Source organism: Protomyctophum bolini, assembly GCF_963924005.1.
Source record: "Protomyctophum bolini genome assembly, chromosome: 14".
Lineage (NCBI taxonomy): Eukaryota > Metazoa > Chordata > Actinopteri > Myctophiformes > Myctophidae > Protomyctophum > Protomyctophum bolini.
This window is the reverse complement of record NC_137875.1, coordinates 15,104,390-15,128,206: the sequence shown is the minus strand read 5'-3', so window position 1 is coordinate 15,128,206 and position 23,817 is coordinate 15,104,390. Positions and strand designations below refer to the sequence as shown.

At 44.5% G+C, this 23,817-nt stretch overlaps 2 protein-coding genes across 8 annotated transcripts in view; one reads left to right on the top strand and one right to left on the bottom strand.

The window, feature by feature from the left end:
• mark1 (MAP/microtubule affinity-regulating kinase 1) overlaps positions 1 to 23,817 on the bottom strand; it is a 78,552-nt gene that overhangs the window by 15,389 nt on the left and 39,346 nt on the right. For 3 of the 7 annotated variants that reach the window (XM_080782171.1, XM_080782173.1, XM_080782172.1), the window contains exons 4-13: positions 20,827 to 20,898; positions 15,759 to 15,807; positions 14,214 to 14,279; positions 12,230 to 12,300; positions 9,676 to 9,732; positions 8,851 to 9,087; positions 6,906 to 7,025; positions 3,227 to 3,326; positions 2,567 to 2,679; positions 1,419 to 1,614 (exon numbers count right to left, since the gene is read on the bottom strand). In XM_080782171.1, coding sequence (XP_080638297.1) covers positions 1,419 to 1,614; positions 2,567 to 2,679; positions 3,227 to 3,326; positions 6,906 to 7,025; positions 8,851 to 9,087; positions 9,676 to 9,732; positions 12,230 to 12,300; positions 14,214 to 14,279; positions 15,759 to 15,807; positions 20,827 to 20,898 — 1,081 coding nt within the window. The remainder of the gene's footprint in view (positions 1 to 1,418; positions 1,615 to 2,566; positions 2,680 to 3,226; positions 3,327 to 6,905; positions 7,026 to 8,850; positions 9,088 to 9,675; positions 9,733 to 12,229; positions 12,301 to 14,213; positions 14,280 to 15,758; positions 15,808 to 20,826; positions 20,899 to 23,817) is intronic. The other 4 variants (XM_080782175.1, XM_080782176.1, XM_080782174.1 and 1 more) reach the window with 3 other exon arrangements.
• Positions 4,141 to 4,959, top strand: LOC308328275 (ubiquitin thioesterase OTUB1-like; the record flags this gene model as incomplete). The annotated part of the gene is made up of 1 exon (XM_080782046.1): positions 4,141 to 4,959. The coding sequence occupies one exon, from the start codon at positions 4,141 to 4,143 to the stop codon at positions 4,957 to 4,959; it is 819 nt and encodes a 272-aa protein (XP_080638172.1).

The window sequence follows — 23,817 nt, the reverse complement described above, 5'->3', positions numbered from 1 at the left end:
AATGTGTGTAATGTGCATAACAATTACGATTTGGGTACAAACAATGCTTTTGTCACAAGCCGAAATAAGTGTTCTTATCTTATCTGGGGTTTTATCACATTCCCCCTTTTCCTCTGTGCAGTGTTAATTGACAGAATTATTATTTTTTGTTTAGTCATAGTCTTTTGAATAAGATTTCAAAAATGCATTTTGGCGGGCCTTGATGTCGTCGTAATGACCGTTTTTACACTTGGTTGCATGCTGATGATAGCCGATCTACAAGCTCACAACACACATGCGTTGTTGTGACTGAGCTTGAAGATCGGCAATTTTCAGAGTGCAAGACCCAGCTCTACCAAACATAAAATCAAAAGACTTGTCTTTTAGTCCTACTGGATCTCCACTAGTCCCTCCTTAATATTTTAGTCTAGTTTTTTTATTTGTTGACAACATGTTCAATATACTTAGTCTTAGACCTCATAGCTTAGCTTTTATTCAGTTTTCATTTAGTTTCCGTCAGCGGAAAAAAAGTTAGTCGAGGAACGAAAATTAACACTGCCTCTGTGACCAAACCCCCCCCCCCCCCCCCATATTAGGTTGACTTTGAGGGCAACTCCCCCCTAATGCTGCAAGCACCCAACAGTCAGGGGATATCATCCGAAGAATGTCTGGGAATGTATCTGGGAATACATTTCTTAGCAATACATTTCTTCACTAATGTGTTTGTAAAGGCGTCTGATAACACATTTCACATTGGTTGAAATTCAGTTTTTCGTCCAAAACAAATGTTTGGAATGGATTCAGAATCATGAAAACCCCCTAGTTTGACAAGTCACACATTAGTTAGTCTCGCGTTACCAGACTGTTGCCTCTCGCAATTTCCAAATGCTTTCATCATACAGTCTGGAACAACGGAAGAGCTGACTCATGAGTAAAATATAAAGCGGAAGTGGAGCCTCCTCCCCACTTCTGTTTAGTCTTTACAGTCGCGCAAATTTATCCAAATAGAAATAGAAATCATCTAAGCATATATAGATTGTTGCCTAGCAAAATAGGAAATAAAAAAAATAAGGATAAAATAACGGAAATGGCAGCTTCCTTACTCGGATTTCGGGAGGTGTAGTTCCAGACTCTATATATAGCATTCGGATATTGTGGAATAGTTGTCTGGTTACGCGAGTACATATTACTTAAAGCGGAATGTTTATCTTTGCCTTATATATCGGTTAATGGTACCCCAACCTTCATCAGCCGTCAGAGATTCTCCTAGGGAAACTGAATTTCAACCAATGTGATACTAGACACCTTTACAAAACACAACGGTGAAGAAATGTCTCGGTAAAGGAATTCATTCCCAGATATTATTATTATTATTAATATCCCCTGACCCAACAGCACTCTCAGAAGCTCGCTCTGGGAAAGGACGGGGTTTACTTTACTTGGCTTCTCTATGACAACAACACCACCACCATCCTCATCCCCACCATGATCACTGTAGCGCCGCTGCTTCTGGCTGGCGGACGCGCTGCGCGTCACCTTGGGGTGCGCCGGCGACACAGAGCTGTTGTTGATGTCACTGTTGGGCCGCTGGCGCTGCCCGAGGCCGCTGGAGGGGAGGGGCTCGCTGCCCTCAAACTGCAACCACACACACACACACACACGCACACGCACACACACACACACACACACACACACAGTGTGGGAAAAAAGCGCTAACATTTTTCTACTTAACCCATTTAGACCCGAGAGACCGATTCTAAAAAATACCTTTTAAATCCTGACCCAAGTTTTCTTAAAAACTTCAAATTCTTATTCAACAATATTAAAAATACTAAGAACAATTATCATGTTGCTACAGGTGTAGCAACAACTAGAGACACAGAGGTTGCTCCCACATTGAATAGGTATAACAACAACTAGAGACACAGAGGTTGCTCCCAATAATAATAATGAATTGCATTTTTATGGCGCTTTTCTATGCACTACATGCCTACTCAAAGCGCTTACAATGGTTCATTCATTCATACATTGGGAGGTTACTCCCACATTGAATAGGTATAACAACAACTAGAGACACAGAGGTTGCTCCCACATTGAATAGGTGTAGCAACAAATAGGTTACAGGTCTAAATGTATAGTATAGTAAGTATAAAAGTACCAATACTGCAATGTGTAAAAAAAACATTTGAAAATAGCAGATCACCATCATCATGTATCAGGACACAGACATGTATGTTGGTTGGTATGGTTAATGTATGATTTGTAATATTAATCAAAATCTACAAAGTAACTAAAGTTTTCAAATAATGTGTCTGAGACGTAGTGGAGTAGCAGTAAAAGTATTGTATATGGGACATGCTCCACAGCTCCAGTAAGGTAAAAGTACCGGTTCCTCAAAATGGTACTAAATGCAGTACTTAAAATGTGTATGTGTTACAGCACTGCTCGCTCACACGCATGCACGCGCGGCCACGCGTGAATGTGATGACAAGGCAGGCGGTGATGTAATGTAATGCATTAGGGGTAATACAGTACATTACACGTTTCCCGTTTATACTGTAAGTGTTGCTGGGAGATGGATGCTGACCTCTGGAGCTTTCCTTCCCAGTAGCAGATACGTAGCCATGACCTCATCATACTTCTGACCCAGCAGGGACTCCGTGATCTCAGCCTTCGGGAAGCCCATGGTCACCATGAGTTCTGTCCACACAACACATACAAAATGCCATCGGATCAGCGCCAACGAAGAGAGCCCGAGACCCATGTAATGGTCTGGCCATTATCTATCACACAATGTTGACCACATCAGTATCATCAAGCATGCGGCCGATATGTTTTTCCGATTGTATGCTGGTACACCATATGTCCTGATACCTTCAGGAAGGAGATATGGTGTATCAGAATACAATAAGGTCAGACTAAATAGGTCCTTTGTCCACCAGTCGACTTTGAGGCTTAATTAGGAGTAGTAGTCCAGCTACGGGGTAATCTAAGCGGTGGACATTGCTCGTCTTCATGTCTTTAAGTATGTAAAATGTCTTGTTCTTTGGGTTATGTCAAATGTTTGTATATGTATTCTGCATACTTGGCTGCTGGGTCGCAAGACAAATTTCAGTGTGAAGTTAACTGACAATAAAGTACTATATCATATCTTTTTACATTGTTTTGTGTGCAAATGTAAAGTTATGATCATCAAAATTGAAAGCTGTCTCACCTATTCTGGAGGTATCACTGAAACCCGTCTCACCTATTCTGGAGGTATCATTGAAGTCCGTCTCAGGCTCGATGTAGGGTTTTATTTCATCCTCATCGTGGCCCACGTTCATCCAGTGGTCTTTCATGATTTGCTGACGGGGGAAGAAAGAATACAAATTAAACACTCAAACTAGGAACATAAATTCAAGGAATAATACTTAAGGTGGGCATAATTATCACCAATAGTAGCAAACCGATGCGATAACAGCAGCATAGCGAAAATAGCCCATCTGCAAGCTCACAGTGATCCATGCCTCCACACACACACACACACACACACACACACACACACACGCGTAGCTTTCCATTCTTTGCCGAATGTGAGGTCAAACAATGTCATGATCAATTCTTATTCTCATAAAGTGAATGGCAAATCGAGTGGCAAAGTGAGTGACAAAGTGAGTTTACTGTCGTTTAACGTTGTTTAATGCAATCAAAAACAACAATCAAATAAATGTAAATAATTCAAACGTGTGAATGTATGGGCTATCATGGCCAGAAAGTAGTTTTTTGTCACTCAGAGTCAGTAGGCGTTCCAGCTTAACTTCCGGGTTTGATGATAAGTGTCAATCATATTCAGAAGGGTTGGCCGGGGTCCAACAACACCATGTAGAACTCTGACGTCATGTGGCCATACTATGACATCATTCATCTATGACATGTCTATGATGTGTGACCACCATCGACTTCTGACATAGGAATCCCCACGTCCATTTGACAACTGAACCAATTTATGTGCGATTTGTAACACTCAAACCATTCATGTCTGAACGATTTAACTGTGCTCAGTTGCGTGGTATTTCCCTATCCCAATGTGGATTTGGGACTTCACGTGGACAGCCTGTGACGTCAGTCAGAAAGTATATATATATACAATAGTTAGGTACAAGTATTTAATGATCTAAGATGACGGAGGAGCTGGAGGAATCGTCTCAGGTGAATTTGGAGGGGCTGAGCGTCTTTGCCTCCGACGAGGCCATTAACGCCCAAGAGGAGGGGATCAAGGAGGACATCGCCACCAACAAGCCCCTGGTGTCGGACAGACTGGAGCTGTCCGTACTGCAGGGAGAGTACGCCCAGGACGACACCGTCTACCAGCTCAAGATCCAAGACCTGCACCGGAAATACTCCCACATCCGGAAGACGCGGCCCGACGGGAACTGCTTCTACAGGGCCTTCGGCTTCGCACACCTCGAGGCCCTGCTCCACGCCGCCGCCGGAGAGGACCTCCCGAGGCTGAAGGCAGTGGCGGCCAAAAGCAAACAGGACCTGGTGGACATGGGCTACCTGGAGTACACCATCGAGGACTTCCACAAGTTCTACATGGACGCCATCGAGCTGTGCGAGAAGCAGCAGCAGCCGGGGGGAGCCTTGCGGGAGCTCCTGGCCTCCTTCAACCACAAGGACGCGTCCAACTACGTGGTGGTGTACCTGCGCATGGTCACGTCGGGCTACCTCAAGCGCGAGAGCGGCTTCTTCCAGCACTTCATCGAGGGCGGGCGCTCCGTGGAGCAGTTCTGCTCGACGGAGGTGGAGCCCATGCACTGCGAGAGCGACCATATCCACATCATCGCGCTGGCCACGGCGCTGGGTGTGCCCGTCCTGGTGGAGTATATGGACCGTGGCGAGGGCGGCGCGGTCAACCACCACGTCTTCCCCGAGGGGAGCCAGCCACGCGTCTTCCTGCTCTACAGACCGGGACATTATGACATCTTGTACAAGTAACACCGTCTCCCTCAGTCTACAGCATTGACTCTCAAAACGTTCTCATGTCAAGGACCCCCAAATCGACATTCATTAGCGGATTAGCCCACGGACCCCCATTTGAAAAAGATATGACAGGGACCCCCATAAGAGAAGATTTTTACTTAAAAATAATGAAGTAGCCTTTGGCCCACAGGGCAGGGGCCTTTCTCCTGTTTCTGCAGTGAAGTAGCCTTTGGCCCACAGGGCAGGGGGCTTTCTCCTGTTTCTGCAGTGAAGTAGCCTTTGGCCCCACAGGGCAGGGGCCTTCGACTGTTTCTCCAGTGAAGTAGCCTTTGGCCCCACAGGGCAGGGGCCTTCGACTGTTTCTCCAGTGAAGTAGCCTTTGGCCCCACAGGGCAGGGGCCTTCGACTGTTTCTCCAGTGAAGTAGCCTTTGGCCCCACAGGGCAGGGGCCTTCGACTGTTTCTCCAGTGAAGTAGCCTTTGGCCCCACAGGGCAGGAGCGTGAGGCAGCTTGATGTACAAGTACATACCCACAGCCATCATACATACATTTGAGCCTGTAACAAGTTGTCTGAACATTTCGTGTGCAGTTCAGTTTCAGAAAGTCATACGACGTGACGCTCAGCATGCGGCAGTGCCGCCTATGCCTGTGCTCTGCGGCTACGGTCCATACCCCTCCGTTTTAAAATCCAGCTCCGTGGTTTCTTTATCCGTGATGAGCACGGAAAGGGAACAACACCACAGAACAGCAACAACACACAACCTGCCCTGCACGGAAAACACACGGCAGCGGACACGCGATATTCACAGAGAAACAACAACATGGAAGAGAAACAACAACACAACCGGCCCAGCACGGCAAACACAGTCAGTGGGCAAAGACAACGCGTGTCTCACTTGGATCGCACTGCGCCACAGATTCATCTGAGCTAGACGCGAGGAGTCAAGGACCCGTCAAGCTTCTAGTGATGTACAACTGCCACTGGAGATGACGCTAGTATGTCGCAGGGACTTTCCCCCAATACAACCCTTGGTGCCGAGTGCCGAGCAGGGAGGCACTGGGTCCCATTTTTATATTCTTTGGTTATCGTATGACCCGGCTGGGGATTAGACCCCAGTCTCAGGGTGGATGGACACTCTAACCACAAGGACACTGAGCTGGCAATCATCACACAATGGTTCATGAATAAGAAAAGGAAAAAAGTGACTCCATATCTTTAGCGTTGTACCTTTTGTGTGTGTGGTTGTGAATGTTATTGTCTTTTTGTTTGATGTGTGTTTTGTCCAAGAGATTTACATTTAAAATAAAAAATGAAAAGTATGAAACATAAAAGTAGCTTATAAAGAATAAAACGTAGTGGGAGTGGTACTACAGTACGTTGGCCTGCTGGCAGTGTTCGCGAGAACATTTTATGCTGATTGGTCCAGAGATTGTGAGTTTAATTCAGGACACACACACACACACACACACACACACACACACACACACACTTCCATTCTTTGCCGAATGTGAGTTCCGCAAGGATCAAACAATGGCATGATCAATTCTTATGATGCATAAAGTGAATGGCAAATCGAGTGGCAACGTGAGTGACAAAGTGAGTTTAATGTCGTTTAACGTTGTTTAATGCAATCAAAAACAACAATCAAATACAACATTTGAATGTATGGGCTGTCATGGCCAGAAGGTAGTTTGAGTCAGGAGGCGTTCAGCCTGTCTGTACACAGTATACACATGGAACCAACAAGCACATCATATTCAGAAGGGTTGGCTCCCATGTAGAACTCTGACGTCATGTGGCCATACTATGACATCATTCATCTATGACATGTCTATGATGTGTGACTCCATATTTGAGCGAGGTTTCAACCCAATGCCGGTTGGACGCGAAGAGTCAAGGACACGACACACACACGCACACACGTTACAACATACAACAGGCCGTGCATGTCTGGAATTACCTCTAAACTGCCTCGTTTGACCGGGTTGAGGACCAGCAGCTTCTTGAGCAGGTTTTCACAGTCTGTGGACATGTAGAAAGGAATGCGATACTTCCCTCGGAGGACCCTCTCTCTCAGCTCCTACATGGCACAGAAGAACAGCATTACGAGAGGTGAAGCCGCTGGAGAAATAGCACAACATGTTAAAACCTGATTTCTGAACGTTGCAAATCTTTTTCTTTTGAGGGGCCCCTCCTATGCACAGCTTTGTATGCGTGTGTGTGTGTGTGTGTGTGTGTGTGTAGAGCACAGAATGTGATTTGTATCACACACACACACACACACACACACACACACACACACACTAAATATATACTATATCTGATTAAAATGATATCAAGAAATAAATCAATACATTTACATTTCCCAGAATTCCACGCACACAAACATGTGTGGAGTTCAGATAGCCAAGTCATAAAAAGTCAAAGTCAAAAAGTCGTACAATTTGTCACACACGTTACCGCAGTGAAATTTGTTCTCTGCATTTTGACCCATCTCTTGGAGCCATGAGCCGTAGCCAAGGAGCCATGAGCTGCAGCCGTGCCGCGCTCAGGAATCATTTGATTAGTTGATTTGACCCCCGCAATCCAACCCATTGATGCCGAGTGTCAAGCAGGGAGGCATTGGGTCCCATTTTTACAGTCTTTGGTATGACCCGGCCGGGGATCGAACCCCGACCTCCCAGTTTCAGGGCGGACACTCTAACCACAAGGCCACTGAGCTGGTCATACACTGTGACACCGCCGTGCTCCTCATACGCAACATTGATCTGTCCTCCTTTCACCACTTTCAATGCCTTGTTCAGTTTCTGAAAGCCGTCATTAGTCTGTCTAAAACTAAATTAATATTTTTTCTCTTCAGATGTGTTAATATTGTAAATTATTCGCCGCCGAGATTGAACATTTACATTTTCTATTTTACACAAGATTATAATGTTCTCATTTTGAGACCCAATTACGGAATGTCTAGTCTTTTCTTCATAATATGTGACCAGTGCCAGTGGTTTAATATACAAGGGGGCATTTTTCATTTTTCAGTTCTTTACATATTATGAAACTGCACACTGTAACCTTTCATATGATGTATTGCTCATTGAAATTGGGGGGGAAATGTGCATGACACTTATTTACTACAACACTATGGCAACATTATGAGTCCACCAGTGCTAGTGGTTATTTTCAAGGACCCCCGTAACTCTTGAGAGTGTACAAATGGAACCAAACGGACCCGTTTAAGAACTGTTATGATCATTCAGGGCCATTCTATTTACGTATTCGTGATATTATTATTGTTGTCCGTTCATTGGCTGTCGGACCCCCATCTCAAAATATGTTGTTTCAGGGACCTCCCAGAAGCACATGATTCGAGTTAAAAACGTTCGCTGTGAAAGAATTTATATTCAAAGATGTGCGCCACATTTTCACGATTTTCCCAAACGTAGCAGATCTACAAGCTCTGCCGCGCTATGAGCTTGAATGGGAACCCCTTTTGGTGTTTTAAGAATTATGTTATTCTTTAGCTATTGAAAAATATAAATATAATTCGCGATTTTTCAAAAATAGCAGATCTACAAGAGCGCTATGAGCTTATAGATCTGCTGTTTTTGAAAAATCTCGAAAATGTGTCGCAAATCTTTGAATATATACGTATTCTTTCAGAGCAATTCTTTTTTTTAAGTCAAATCTTTGCTTCTGGGGGGGTCCCTGGAAATGGAACAACATATTTTCAGGTGGGGGTCTGCAGCCAAATACAGAAAATTCTGGGGCTCCTTGACATGAAAAGGTTGAGAACCACTGATATAGAAACATGAGGTTTATCAGAAAATTGTCATGATTTAGAAGCCTTTTTTTTTAAATTAAATAAGGGTTAAAATAAGGCCAACAACAACAACGTCCTGAGTCCTCACCTTGAGGTTCTGTCCGTCGAAGGGTAGCGAGCCGCTGACCAGCGTGTAGAGGATGACCCCCAGGCTCCAGACGTCCACCTCGGGCCCGTCGTACTTCTTCCCCTGGAAGAGCTCGGGCGCGGCGTAAGGCGGCGAGCCGCAGAACGTGTCCAGCTTGCTGCCGATGGTGAACTCGTTGCTGAAGCCGAAGTCTGCGATCTTGATGTTCATGTCGGCGTCGAGCAGGAGGTTCTCCGCCTAGAGTCGGGTCGGTCCGAGGGAGGGAGGGAGAGAGAGAGAGAGAAGACCGGGACGAGCCAATCAGGAGGAGAGGAGAACGACAGGTTCTCGGCCTTTTGATACAATTATGTAACGCCCGGGATTTAAACTCAGGTCTCCCGCGTGAAAGTCCAACGTTTTAACCACAAGACCAAAAAGGATATCCCTCTGGGCCAGGGGAGATATTAGACTTTTGAGGCCATCAGGCAGAGGCTCTGAGCCACTCTGCTACACATACATATCCAGCTTTGAGGGTTTGTGTAAACACAAACATTGAATGTCAATGACAATGAATGGCCAGTTTTGAAAACACAAACATTGCGTAAACACAGTCATTGAAGACAAAGTAAAGGTGAGGTAGATCTACGCTCTAAGATCTTGTAGATCTCCTATATATTCGTGCTTGTGTAGATGGACCAGATTGAAAGGCAAGGCTCTGAACGCGGACCGGTAGCCAGAAAAGCTCTCACGGTTGAACGGGGGGGTGGAGGGTGGAGGGAGGGTGAGCATTTCTGAGCAGACATTGATCCACGGACAGTTAAACGTCTGCAGTGCAGTGAGTCTTACTTTTAGATCCCTGTGCACGATCCTCCGCTGGTGGCAGTACTGCACCGCCGACACGATCTGAAACGCATGCACGCACACACACACACACACACACACACACACACACACACACACACACACACAAAATAAACACACATGGAATAAAGCAACCCACATGTTTAGGTCAGGTCGTTTAGGGCTGACGTCGCGATCATGGAAATTCAACTCAACGATTAATTGTCAAATAATTGCGATTAAAGATTTAATCGTGTTTTTGGGCGTTGGAACATTTTGGAACATCGTGAATACAAATTTACGTTTCCGTTTGGCCTTTTATCATGGCTTCATAACAAAGAATTCCCTCAGGGCACATTATGATGATAAATAACTGATATACAAAGAAATTACTGACATATTTAATTATTAATAGCTTGAATAGCGGAAATGGCTGATTACGACGTCCGACACAGGTTCATGACCTTACATTCTTAAAGTGTGTGTGTGTGTGTGTGTGTGTGTGTGTGTGTGCTGTGCTGTGCCTGTGCCTGTGCGTGTGTGTGTGTGTGTGTGTGTGTGTGCGCTGTGCTGTGCTGTGCCTGTGCGTGTGTGTGTGCAAAAATAAAATGTGCTTTTTCAGCCTGAAATGCCATCCAGGCCAATTACTGTAGACGGCGGCATCCAATGAGCGGTTGGCATGACAGATGGCAGGGAAATCCCCCCCCCCCCCCCCCGCCCAAATAAGGCTGTCAATCAAACAATATATCGCTCACATTCTATACTTGTGGGGACATTTGGCCCTCACAATAAAAGTGCACACACACACACACACACACACACACACACACACACAGTCTCCTACGCGTTCAGCCATCTATGCCACAGTTCTCCTCTCTGCCCACACTGTGTCACAAACACACATCCTGTGAGTCATCCCGACGCTGACACCGTGCATCCTCACCGTCAGGTGGGAAACCTTGCATGTCCACAACCGTGTTCCGGTGGATCCAATGTGGTCATTATTTAGTTGTTTTTCCATATTTATAAAGTCCACGGACACACTTTACCGCTTTCTTTTTTACGTTCAAAATGTTCAAAAGTAGTGACTACACATACACAGCAGATTGTACAAGCTTGAGCTGGTTAGAGTCAGGCTATTTTCACTGCTTTTGTGTGACACCGTTATGTGACAAAGTAGGGCATTCATTTAGAAATAATGGAGATACAAGGTTTCTGCCCCGACATGACGCTGATGAATGCAAGAGAACAGAGAATGGGTGAATGGCTTCATTTATTCTCAAGCTGCTGTACAGTTCACACCTGAAGATGCTTATTAATCACGTGCCGCACGTACAAAACAAGTCCTCATGAACCCTGAGCTAGCACCAGGAAACAAGTCCTGACACATTCTGGCCCCTTCAACACCATCGTGAAACAAAAATCGTGAAAATGTTGTGCAAATTCTTTCAGAGCGAACATTTTTAACTAAAATCTTTGCTTCTGAGGTGCCCCTGGAACAACATATTTTCAGATGAGGATCGGAGGCCAATTACATACATCTTTGGGAGTCCTTGACATGAAAATGTATGAGAATGAATGACATAGAAACATGGATTTGTAGAATCGTCCTCAGGTCTAAATGGGTTAACAAAGGGGCTGAACTGGGTCGGTAATTTTTTTCCCTGCCTAATATTGAACAAGTTCAGAGTGTTTCCACTGAGCATGAATTGGTTCAGAATCCTAAAAGTTGGTTCGGATTCCGGAAGTCGGAACTGGAACCAAATAAGTTTCTGAAAAACCCATGTTTCTATGTCAGTGGTTCTCAAACTATTTCAAGGACCCCCAGAAATATCTGTATTTGGCCGCCTACCCCCTGAAAATATGTTGTTCCAGGGACCTCTCAGAAGCAAAGATTTGACATAAAAACGTTCGCACTGAAAGAATATACCGGTATTCAAACATTTGGTCCACATTTTCACGATAAATAGCAGACCTACAAGCTCATAGCGCGGCACTCGGTGCCGCGCTATGAGCTTGTAGATCTGCTATTTTTGCTACTTTTGAAAAATGTCCCTATTCTGGGATCAACATTTGGGCTGTCCAATAAGCTTGTTACTGCGCGTCGTGAGCTCGCACAACAGCTATTTTCGACAAAGAGACTTGGTGCCGTAGTAAAAAGGCAGGGACCAAGTACAGAGCCCTGAGGCTCAGCTGAGTATGTAGGATTGAAGAGATTAAGGGTTGCCCTGCCCAACTGGAGTAGATGCTGCAGTGTTGCTCCAAGGCCACCAGGTGTCAGTGCAGCATGTAAGAGAAGGGTTTGTCCTCGCATGCTGCCTGCTCTCCATCCCTGGCCCACCAGGGACAATTTGGCCAATGTTTGACGAGGTTTGTTATAGTGTAGTTTGTTGATTACCTTTGATGCAGTTTAAATTGTCCCCCCACCCCTAAAATCATGTGGGTCCTGAGTCCCGACACACAGGTTGAGAACCACTGGCTTACACCACTGGGTCCCCACCTGGGGGTCAAAAAAGAATGGAGCCTTACGCTAACGGGTCCGTACGCAGCGACGACTCACCTGTCTAAACTTGGCCCTGGCTTCCTTCTCCTTCATCCTGCCATGGGCCACCAGGTAGTCAAACACCTCCCCTGGAGAAGACAACAGGACTAATGTTATTATACAGATAATTATATAAACCAAACACCTCCCCTGGAGAAGACAACAGGACTAATGTCATATTATATAGAAATAAACCTATCTCCATAATCTGACTTTTTTACACTTTCTCTGCTTTAATTTCGCTCTGTAATAGTCGCTTGTCTGCCAAGCGTTTTCAGTCGCGATTTTTGAAGAGCCCAAAAGTAATAATTTCCCGGGGCGGGCGCCAGTTCTTATTCTTTCGTCAGCAGCACTAATATAGTAACCGCGAGGTCGCAGGGATTTCTTATTGAGCTCCTAAAACATGTCGACTAGTAAACTAGGCAACTAGAAAAAATCACTAGAAGTGAAAGCCCTAGTGAACTGTGACATACAGTCGCAATGAAAAACTAAAATCGGCTAAAAAAACCCGAAAAAACGAAACGCTGCGGTGAACATCGTTACGCATGACGGCATCCGCTGTGACGTCAGCATTCCCACCCACCCACACACACAGTACATCACTCTCTCGCTGTAGATCTGATATCAATAAGGGAGCAGCCAGCGGCGTTTGCGTACGTACGGCCCCATCATACAGCGTTGCTTTAGCGTCGAGGCACTTTAGATAAAAGCATCCAGCCGGCGAAGGGGGATATTTCCATCGTCATCATCATCAGCACCGGCACTCAGCCATGCTGCTGCTGCTGCTGAGCAGACACGATCGTTTGGCCGTGTCTCTCTGGCAGATCAGATGCTTTATGTGTTGAATATTACATTAGATGAGATGCCTGGGAGGGAGGGAGCTGCTCTATGGACCCCGTATGGCCTTATAACGCTGCATCCAGCACCATGTTGCTGCATGGACCCATATGGCATTAATGCTGCATTCTGTGTTTGGCTGTGCTAGCCTGCCTGTAATCACATCCAAATGCTCAGTGCCTGGCTGTGTTACAGCAGCTCCTCCTCCTCGTATCCACACCGTGGTTAGTGGCGAAAAATAAAACTTCTGGGAACTCAGATTACACCGTGGTCAACGTGAGCTCGGTTTAGGACCGTTTTAGATCTACAAGGTCGCTACTTACCGTTGTAAAATGAGAATCTTTGAGTGGTGCAACCACTCCAAGGAACAGCAATGTCCGTCCTAACCTAAACCTACTGACTATGTTTAGAGTACCAGTAGGGCAAAAGTGATGATAAAATAATGTAATAATCAATACCTGCTATAGAAACAATTGATCATTTAGAAGGCTATAGAAACACTCACCACCACACAGCGTACTCCATCACCATGCACACTACTAATAGCACCGAAGTCCTGACGTCACTGTCAGTAGAGGGCGCCAGTCCACAGGTTCGTGTACTTTTTATTTGCATTGAAATCCCCATAGGGGGATTTTAGATCTCTTCATATAAGAACTGTGTTTGAAAAATAAACCGATCATATGGATGAAGCATCGACTGAAGGTGGAAATGTAAAAATATAACCAAAGAGTAACACAATAAGCGCTAGAAATGACTCACGAGTCAAACAACCCAGAGACTACATTTCCGGGTAGGCGGGGTGGCTGCAGCTGCCCGTCGCACAACAGAAACTGACATGTTAATTAAGTATTTTTATTTTTATATTTAATGTTTCGTGGTTACTACGAGTCGAGTCACTGCCAGCTGAGCTTACGTCAACGAGGAATCTCAGGAATGCAATGTGTTGACAGCTGGGCAGGACATATAGCAGCGACATTGCTTTCATTGTAGTTCCAAGGCTTTTGCGGCCACATTAATTCCATTTTCTCCAGAAACTGGCTGTATCAAATATTAATGGACATCATTAACGACAATAAAAAAAATACATGAACCTGTGGACTGGCGCCCTCTACTGAAAGTGACATCAGACTTCGATGCTCTATTACTATGAGTTAGTACTCACCACCACTGGCGTACTCCATCACCAAGTAGAGCGTTTTCTCTGTCTCGATGACTTCAAACAATTTCACTGCAACAGGAGAAATGGACACAAGGAGGAAAGCAGAACAATTTAGGAATAAACCAAGGTATTAGGTTATTCACACAAAACCTGATTGGTTCAATGCAGTCTGCACAAGCCTAAGGCATGTGATTGAAATCGGATTGTCAAAAGTCAGTCTCCTTTCTGTGTTTTTGTCGTTCAGATCGAAACCAAGCTGATTCCAATCTGATTTGGGGTGCCATTGTGAACATGATGATGAGGATTCCGCATGTCAACGGATTCAATACAGAGTAGCAGAAACAAACAAACAAAAGAAATCTAGACATCAAGAATAATATTTATATATCTTAGATCTTAGATAATTACTCATGACAAAAAGTAAAAGTCAACAGTATGTATATCCATAAAAAAAGCAAGCAGCACGTGCAGACAATACACTATAGTTCTTTCTTTAAATCACTGTATTATTATTATTATATTTTCACAATATGATACGCAGCCTACTTTCTAATGTTTTGATAAATTGCGCGACAGATCTATATGACGGTACGGGACCAGTTTATTGGGGCGTATAGTATACGCCCCAATAAGACTGGTCCCGTGTCAGTAAATACTGGACTATACACCCCAATAAGACTGGTCCCGTGTCAGTAAATACTGCACTAACGCCCCAATAAGACTGGTCCCGTGTCAGTAAATACTGGACTATACACCCCAATAAGACTGGTCCTGTGTCAGTAAATACTGGACTATACGCCCCAATAAGACTGGTCCCGTGTCAGTAAATACTGCACTAAACGCCCCAATCGACTGGTCCTGTGTCAGTAAATACTGGACTATACGCCCCAATAAGACTGGTCCCGTGTCAGTAAATACTGCACTAAACGCCCCAATCGACTGGTCCTGTGTCAGTAAATACTGGACTATACGCCCCAATAAGACTGGTCCTGTGTCAGTAAATACTGGACTATACACCCCAATAAGACTGGTCCCATGACAGTAATACTGGACTATACGCCCCAATAAGACTGGTCCTGTGTCAGTAAATACTGGACTATACGCCCCAATAAGACTGGTCCTGTGTCAGTAAATACTGGACTAAACGCTCCAATAAGACTGGTCCCGTGTCAGTAAATACTGCACTAAACGCCCCAATAAGACTGGTCCCGTGTCAGTAAATACTGCACTAAACGCTCCAATAAGACTGGTCCCGTGTCAGTAAATACTGCACTAAACGCCCCAATAAGACTGGTCCCGTGTCAGTAAATACTGGACTATACCCCAATAAGACACCACAGAATCGCTTGATATTGAGTTAGTATTCTGGGTTGGGAACCATGCTTTTTCCAAAAACATTAAAAATAAATTGCGATAAATTTCTGAATAAGATGTTTCAGAAATGTCCATAAATGTCCAAGAACAACTAAATGTACATTTTGTTGGGTCTCGGGCTGAAAACGTTTAGGAACACAGCTGTTGAAGAGAGAATGTCACGGTCTCACTCACCTATATTTGGATGATTTAATATCTTCATTATTCTGACTTCCCTGAAGAGCTGTGGAGGAGACACAGAGAGACATGGTAATGAGAACCCATTTCAAATGTCAGGTGACATCACATAAACAGAGAACATGACTTCATCAGCGGCAGCAGCATACGGTCATTGAGTGCATCTCTTCAGCAGGGAAAGAGTACACAATAAAATACTGTTCATTTATAATGGATCCTTATGGCTCCCCCATATGGACCCATAATTAGGGTCCATGTGTTACACTCCGGGGTGGGAGTGGCTCAGGGGGTAGAGTTGCCGGGAGAGTGGCCAGATAGGAGAAATAATTACAAAGAAGAAAAACAAAAAAAAAAGTGTTGTAACCTGCCGTTTTTTTCTACTTTCTAATTATTTGTTTGGCCCAAAACATTGTGTTTATTCATGATTTGTCACGACAAGAGTTGGCTTTGTCTGCGGTGTAAACGTCTTTAAATAAATACTTTCTGAAAAGTCTATGAGGAAAATTAACAGGGATTTCTTTTCCGGGTCTCTCGAGGGGGCGGGACTGCGAGACGCATAACGGGGCAAATTTCTATTGCATCTATAAACAGTGTTTTTTACTTCATTACATCCGGGAATATTACCGATTTTATTTTGTCTTCATTGTCTTGTTATTATTGTCTTGTTGTGTAACAGTCTCTGAGGAACATGTCCTGGTACAACACGTTGCTGCTTGTACCTCTAAGTGACAAAAGAAAATAACGTCTAGTCTTAGCGAACAGGACTTGAATTACAACTGTAGACTTTTTTCCCCCGGTCCTACACCAAAAAACGCGGACACAAATAGTAAAGCTCAAAACGTGTCTCATTGAGACACCTTTTGAGCTTGTAGATCTGCTATTTTTGGGGACAAACAGTGAGGACTTTACTGTGTAACCGGTTACAGATGATCGAGGGAGCTGAGCCAACATGAAGCGAGTGTGACAATGTGTCTTCATCTGAAATAGTGCTGCACAATCGGAAAAGGTTTGAGATCTAGATTCAGACACCTATGGAATCTCATTTCTAAATTTGAGCAGGAATCGTGCAGCACTAGTTGGCTGTCCAATTAATTTAAGTTACTCTTGTGTTTTTGAAGAGAGAGACGTTAAGTCAAGCAGTCTGTTTAAAGCCACAGTATTTGGCTCCAGGTGCCACCTTTTGAATGTGGTAGTAATGTTCAGCAACTACAGACTAAAGTCAATCAATATTTTCATGGAGAAAAGAAAGTGTGAGAATGGCGATCTCAATCCTTTTGGAGGATAATCGAGATTCACATTTTGAGCAAGACTCCAAGCAGACGGGACATAAAGAGGACACAGGGACTCTGGGGGACAACTCTGCTGTGTGTGTGAGGACTGATGGATAAACCACCATAATACACCTCTCTCTCTCTGTGTTTGTGTGGCAGTGTGTGTGTGTGTGTGGGGGGCAGTGTGTGTGTGTGGGGGCCAGTGTGTGTGTGTGTGGGGGCCAGTGTGTGTGTGTGTGTGTGTGTGTGTGGCAGTGTGCAGTACATTAAATCCTGCCCTGCACAGATAAGGAGCACAGCCATAACTCCACTTACACGCTGAGGCCCAGTGAGCCAGACATCCATCCATCTACCCACCCACCCATCAGCATCACACACAATCGCCCCAACCCCCCTCACCCCACCCGCACACAACTTGTGAGGACTAAAGATGTTAATAGCTAAGCGTTAATCGATTAATCGCTGTTAAGAAAATTCTTCAATAAATTAAAAATTCTGCGGTTCCATCATTGAGTGGTTTTCTGTGAATGTAATGCTGTCTGCGCGTGGCCGAGGAAGCCAGTTACACACACACACACACACACACACACACACACACACACACACACACACACACACACACACACACACACACACACACACACACACACACACACACACACACACACACACACACACACACACACACACACACACACCTCTTTAGCTAAACATAATCATGTTAGAACAACAGTGGAGCTCCAGGCAGCAGAAAGAACATCAGTGACCTGATGCTAAAAGAAATCCTCTATTCTCCACCAACATAAAACACTGACACACGTACATAGAGTCCTACATGGAATATTCAGACAGAACATGATGATATTCATGCCTTGGTCTATTTTGGAGTAGTTGTATACAGTATGATCGGAGAGAGGGGGAAGGTACAGGAAACAAGTCTCCAGTTGGATTCAAACCGACGCACAATGGTGCCATTATAATGTGGTCCGCTCAGCTACCGGCATGCCCCAAAACGGGTGACATTTGAGGTGGCAAACTGTTGAAAGTAAACATTGAAAATAAATTCTGAAGTTATAGTGGATTCAACTCACAAAACTAAATAACTCTTTACGGGTTCCTTGCACTCACTTTTATCTTCAATACGTACTTTGCTCAGCCAATTAAATCATCGCTGTGTTGTGTGTTCACACAGAAACATAAAGCTGGGCATAGATAGGAGGGGCCTGCTCCCCTCAAAAATCACATCACATTCCGTGCACAGCCAATCAAATCATTGACGTGGTACAAACACAGACACATACAGCTGTGCATAGGAGAATAATAATAAAAAGTTGTCTAATCTCTCGCTCTCCCTGGCACAAAATCTTTTCAAACAGGTGTCCGTGGCCTAAAAACATATCCATTTGGGTGTGAAAAATGTTTGAGAACTGACATGACCTCCTCTAGCCACAGAGAGGCGCTGTTCAGTCATTCCCATGCTGCTGCTCTCTGGTTCACCTCTCGGGGTGTCAGATTTCAGGCCCCAGTACAGTAGCAGCTACTGTAACCGTACTGTTCTCAAAACGTTTTCATGTCAAGGACCCACAGATTAGTTTGTATTTGGCCCACTGGCCGTGGACCCACATCTGAAAGTATGTTGTGCCAGGGAGGGAGGGACCCCACTTTGAGAACCACAGCAGTACGGTACAGTAGCAGTTACAGTACCGTTTGACTGTCTACAAAACAAGCTTCCTTGACTTGATGAGCAAAAGGCTTTATGGGTAATGCAGTCCGTCACCACCTCATGTGTAGTTCAACACCAGGAGAAAAAGGGAAGACCAAATATCACCGCTACACATGTTGGAACCTGAACAACACTGGAGAGAGAGAGAGTCGTGTGTGTGTGTGTGTGTGTGTGTGTGTTTGTGTGTGTGTTTGAGATTTAAGCTTACAATTAGTCCAACATTCAGATTGGGGTCAGGATTAGTCATGTAGAGGTTAGGGTTTAGGCGTTGGAATTATGCCTGATTTAAATACTTGGGTGTCGTGCACCGAAAAATAGCCAATCTACTAAGTAAGCTCACAGAGGTGCTATTTTTATGGCTTTAGGCTTACGGGCAAAAATACCAGTAAAAGAAAAAGTAAAAAGAAAAGCATTCACGAATTTACCATCCTAAATGTGCTCACAAGTAGCCTACAGTAAAAGTGTGTGTGTGTGTGTGTGTGTGTGCAGAGAAAGAGGGGGAGCTGTTTTAATGGCTTTCGGGCCTTACGTAAGTGCTGGGGCAGTCGAAAGTTTCTAGGTCATTAAACACAACCATTAAGCGGAGCCTGATTCATACTTAGTCGCACACCGAAAATTAGCCGATCTACAAGCTCAGGCTCATGTCGTGCTGTGACGCGACGTGAGCTTGTAGATCGGCTATATAAGTCCGCCTTTGGTACACCATGAGCAGAGCGGTCTCCCGAGGGACTGGGCTATGGTCGTTCAATAGCAACGCAGGGGGTGCCGTCTCTTTCTCTCCCTCAGAGTTGCATGCAGAGTTTTAAGCTTTGTCATGCTGTAGGGAATGAAGCCAGTGTTCAGAAGCAAAGTGCTAACACAGAACCTGATTTAAAGGTAGGGATAAGGTGGTTTTCCTTAAAGAGGAGTAAGTAAGGGATTTTCTTTGGTTAAAATAAGTGTTAAAAAGCTCTATATTGTGATAGTTTTTTATCAAAAAATACCAATTTTATCCAATCAGGATAGAGAACGCAGTCAGGACACATTCCACTGAATAAGTGGAATTGTTAAATGATGACACAGAGAAATGATCAGACTGGAGCACTATAAAAAAGTAAGCTGAAAGAAAAAAAATGAAAAGATAATATATGGAGATAAGAGGTTAACAATAATGAATACTAGGCCGGCATATTGTACCTCAGTAATGGAAATAAAACAAAACTGTATTGATTAATGAAATCCTATCAAAGTGACAGAAGAACTTGGGACTTTAACCACCAATTTAAACTCTTTAACCACTGAACCACCCAGGAATACCTATATTAACCCATTCAGGACGGGAACCCCTTTGTGTTTTAACCATTATGTTCTGCTTTAGCTATTGCAGATAGCAGATCTCAGATCTACAAGCTCACCGCGCTACGAGCTTGTAGGTCTGCTATTTTTTGAAAATCTTTGCATCTCAAATCTTTGCTTATGGAAGGTCCATGACTCCATGTAACAACATATTTTCAGATAGGGGTTGGCGGCCAAATACATATATTTTTGGGGGTCCTTGACATGAAAATGTTTGAGAACGATTCTGAACGGTTTTTCAGAAAACTGTCAGGATTTGTAAGACATTTGTAGAATCGTCCTCAGGTCTAAATGGGTGAAACTCTTTAACAACTGAACCACTTGAACTGTTTAAACTCTTTAAACACTGAACCACGTGACCACAAGCATAACTATTCTGGGGATGGCGCGCTGCGACACGTTGTGAGCTTGTAGATCGTGGGGGGGGGGAGGAGGAAGGAGTCGTCCTAGTACAGAGCCCTGGGGGACCCCGGTCAGCAAAGTACATGGGATTTATGTGCTTAAACCATATCGTCGCTGTCGGGTGGAAACCTGATATGTCCAATCCACCAGTCTGGAAGGACCTAATCCGGGGAAAAACACAGCGCTGCCTGTGCAAGCTCCTTTAGTTCACAGAAACAAAGCAACATGCAGAGCGTTAACGGAACTTTACCCTAATCCACCTTCAGAACTCAATGAATGTTCCCGATTTATTTTTTAACCATTTAAGACACCGTTTTCTAACACACACACTCACCCTTCGGGTGTTCAGGTGAGCATGTTTCTCATCAGCCTGAGAGGTTCCCCTTGTGGCTTTCGCGCCGTTCCCCTGCGAGAGCCAGAGTGGAAAAACATACCGACACAAAAACCAGATGAGCCCGGGAAGAGACACACACACATACACACACACACACACACACACAATGACAGTACTATGCAATGTGGCCCCTCTGGAGTGCGTGTGGAAATATAGTGGCCGGCGTCACCATCGTCAAAGCTGCCCACCCCTGGACTAAACAATATACAATCAATACTTATTGCAAGGCTTGGTTGAATGCTTGATTCTGAGTGGTCAATTGCCAAATTCAGTGGTGTATTATTTCTGGATAATGACCGCTCCGCTCTATAACAGACCGCTGTCTAATCAAAGCTGCGTCCTGCTGATTTACTGCCGTTTCCAACATGACAGCCATGTAAACACACACACACACACACACACACACACACATAATGTCATTTACAGCTACATTTTGCTAAAAACATTTTTGTTGAAAACATTTGAGCGAGAAACAGACGATACAGTATGCGAAAATAGATTCTATTTGGTCAACTCACTTCCTTGTTTTCCGACTGTGACGCCAGCCAGCACGACACTAATGAATACTTTCATTACCGTAAGCAAAGAAATACCTAGTTTTGTTGCGTTTTGGGTCAATTTATTAATTTATGTATTAAGTAGCGGTAGTCATTGTTTATATAAATCACCTGTCAATGCCATTGACAATGTCAATGAATGGCCAGTTTACTGTAAACACAAACATTAACATTATGTAAACACAAACATTGAAGACAAAAGTGAGGAGAGGACGCAAATTGTGATTGGCCGGAATGAGATGATGTATGACGATAAGAGCGCCCCTCACTTCACACGGGTGTGATTTGTAACGTTGTGGTCAAGAAAAAAACAACAACAAGCCTATTAGTGACAAAAACAGCAGGTCAAATGACCCAAAGTATGTCTGCATGGTCGTCCTATGTAGGTCAAGTGCTAAAGACAGAGGGTGAGTCAGTCTGAAGAGGGCAGTCTGCAGTGGATGCTCTCACTGTCTCTCCAGTGCTCAGGCGTCACCATCCCGTGTTCTCCTCAATGAGCCCAGCAAAACAAGTCTCCACTTAGGCCTACAGCAAAAAAAATACATATTCTTTTGTTGCTTTTTACCCCCTTTTCTCCACAATTTAGTCATTATGCCCCCACAAAGTTTTTCAGCTTGTTTAGGATATTGCTAAAAGATTTATAAAAATCCACTTTAGTTTTTTTCGCTACGGGGTACACTATAGTATGGGGTACACACCCCTACCCCATGGTGATGATTAGATTGGCTGAGCACCCCATAGCGATGATTTGATTGGCTGAGCACCCCATAGCGATGATTTGATTGGCTGAGCAATGTTCGTATTGAGGATAAAAAGTGAGGACAGAGAAATGAAGACGGAAAACAGGACCTCACTCGTGGCGTCATGTGGCAGCCACTGTGGTCACCCCTCACTTCACACAAGTGAGATCCCCCCCCCCCCCCCTCCTCAATGAGTTAAAAAACACCTCATCAGTCTCCTGACGCCCACGTTCTATTCTCCGTCAAACGGTGAAAAATAGCCCATCTGTAAAAGCTCACGACACGTTGCGGCGTCACTGCCTTCCATTGTGTCAAAGCTGTGTCCATGAGTGGCTGCCAGAAAAGTCTGGAAAGAGTCCAGAAAACGGGCTTGCAGAACCATTCTTGGCCGGAGGAGGTACTCCCTTTACGCACCCTCACATTGTGCACCCTAGCAGAGAGGAGGCGCACCCACCTATGCCATGACTTTGCCACGAAGCTGTTCAAATCTAACTTCAGGAACTGGCTACCCCTCCTCAGGAAAGAGATCTCTGGACCGTGACACTCCCATCATGCAGAACTGAGAGATCCAGATAAATCACCAATCCTATAATATATGTGCAGACTTTTAAATGATAGTGGATTTTAGATTTGCGTTTTGCATTATTTAGATTTTTAGATAGGCTATTGCATTTTAGATTTGAAGTTTCATATCTGTGATCGGCAAAATAATTCAGTTTTTAAACCTGTGATCATGCTGAAAAGTTGTATAAACATAAACACGAGGAAGTCACTTAACCCCTAAATGCCCCCTCCCAAGGAGCAGGCAGTCATCCGCGGGGGATATCTGAAACTGAATTTACGCTGCTGGAATAAGGTCTACATCATATTTCCCCGCTTTTCTTCCCCCTCTCTCTTTATCTATTTTCTGCCCTCTCTCTCTCTCTCCCTCTCTCTCTCTCGCTCTCTCATGTGCGTCATAGCTCACAGGGGAAGCACGTGCTCAGCCAATCGGAAGACAGGCGGCTGGAGAGCGGACCTGAAAGGACGGGAGGGACGACAGTGTCTGAGTAACCGTGACAACAGTAGCAGCCACGGCGGCGGACACACACACACACACGCGTCCAGGGCAGGTAGGCGTGACCCCGAGGCATCCTGCCCACCGACCCAGAGGTTAACCCCTTAAACCCCCATCATGTGGTTGAACAGGGAGTCCCCTCAGTCAGGGCTCCATGCTGGTGTCTGACGTCCGTTTTCTCTTATTGTGGGGAAGGCTTCAGTGGCCAATTAGCCGATCCACAAGCTTAAAACGGCTTCGCGCCGCGTTTATAGCATGCCGAGGCGCTACTTTTAATGCTTTCGTGACGCAGTAGTATGATAAAGTAAGGAGCTAATTTATTTAAAGTTGATATGCTGTCTGCCCGACAGCTACAAAGCTCCATCTGACTGGAGCAATTTTCCTCTTTCACTCAGATCCGTTACCTCTCTTGGACACATTCTAAAAGAAATGTATTATATAAAAGTGTGTATCATCATATAAACAACAATATAATAATAACTTTTTTAATAGGACCTTTCATGAACCCAAGGACGTTTTCCAAAATGAACAACCAACAAACAAAAAAACATAACAACATGTAAACATGTTGTGTCTA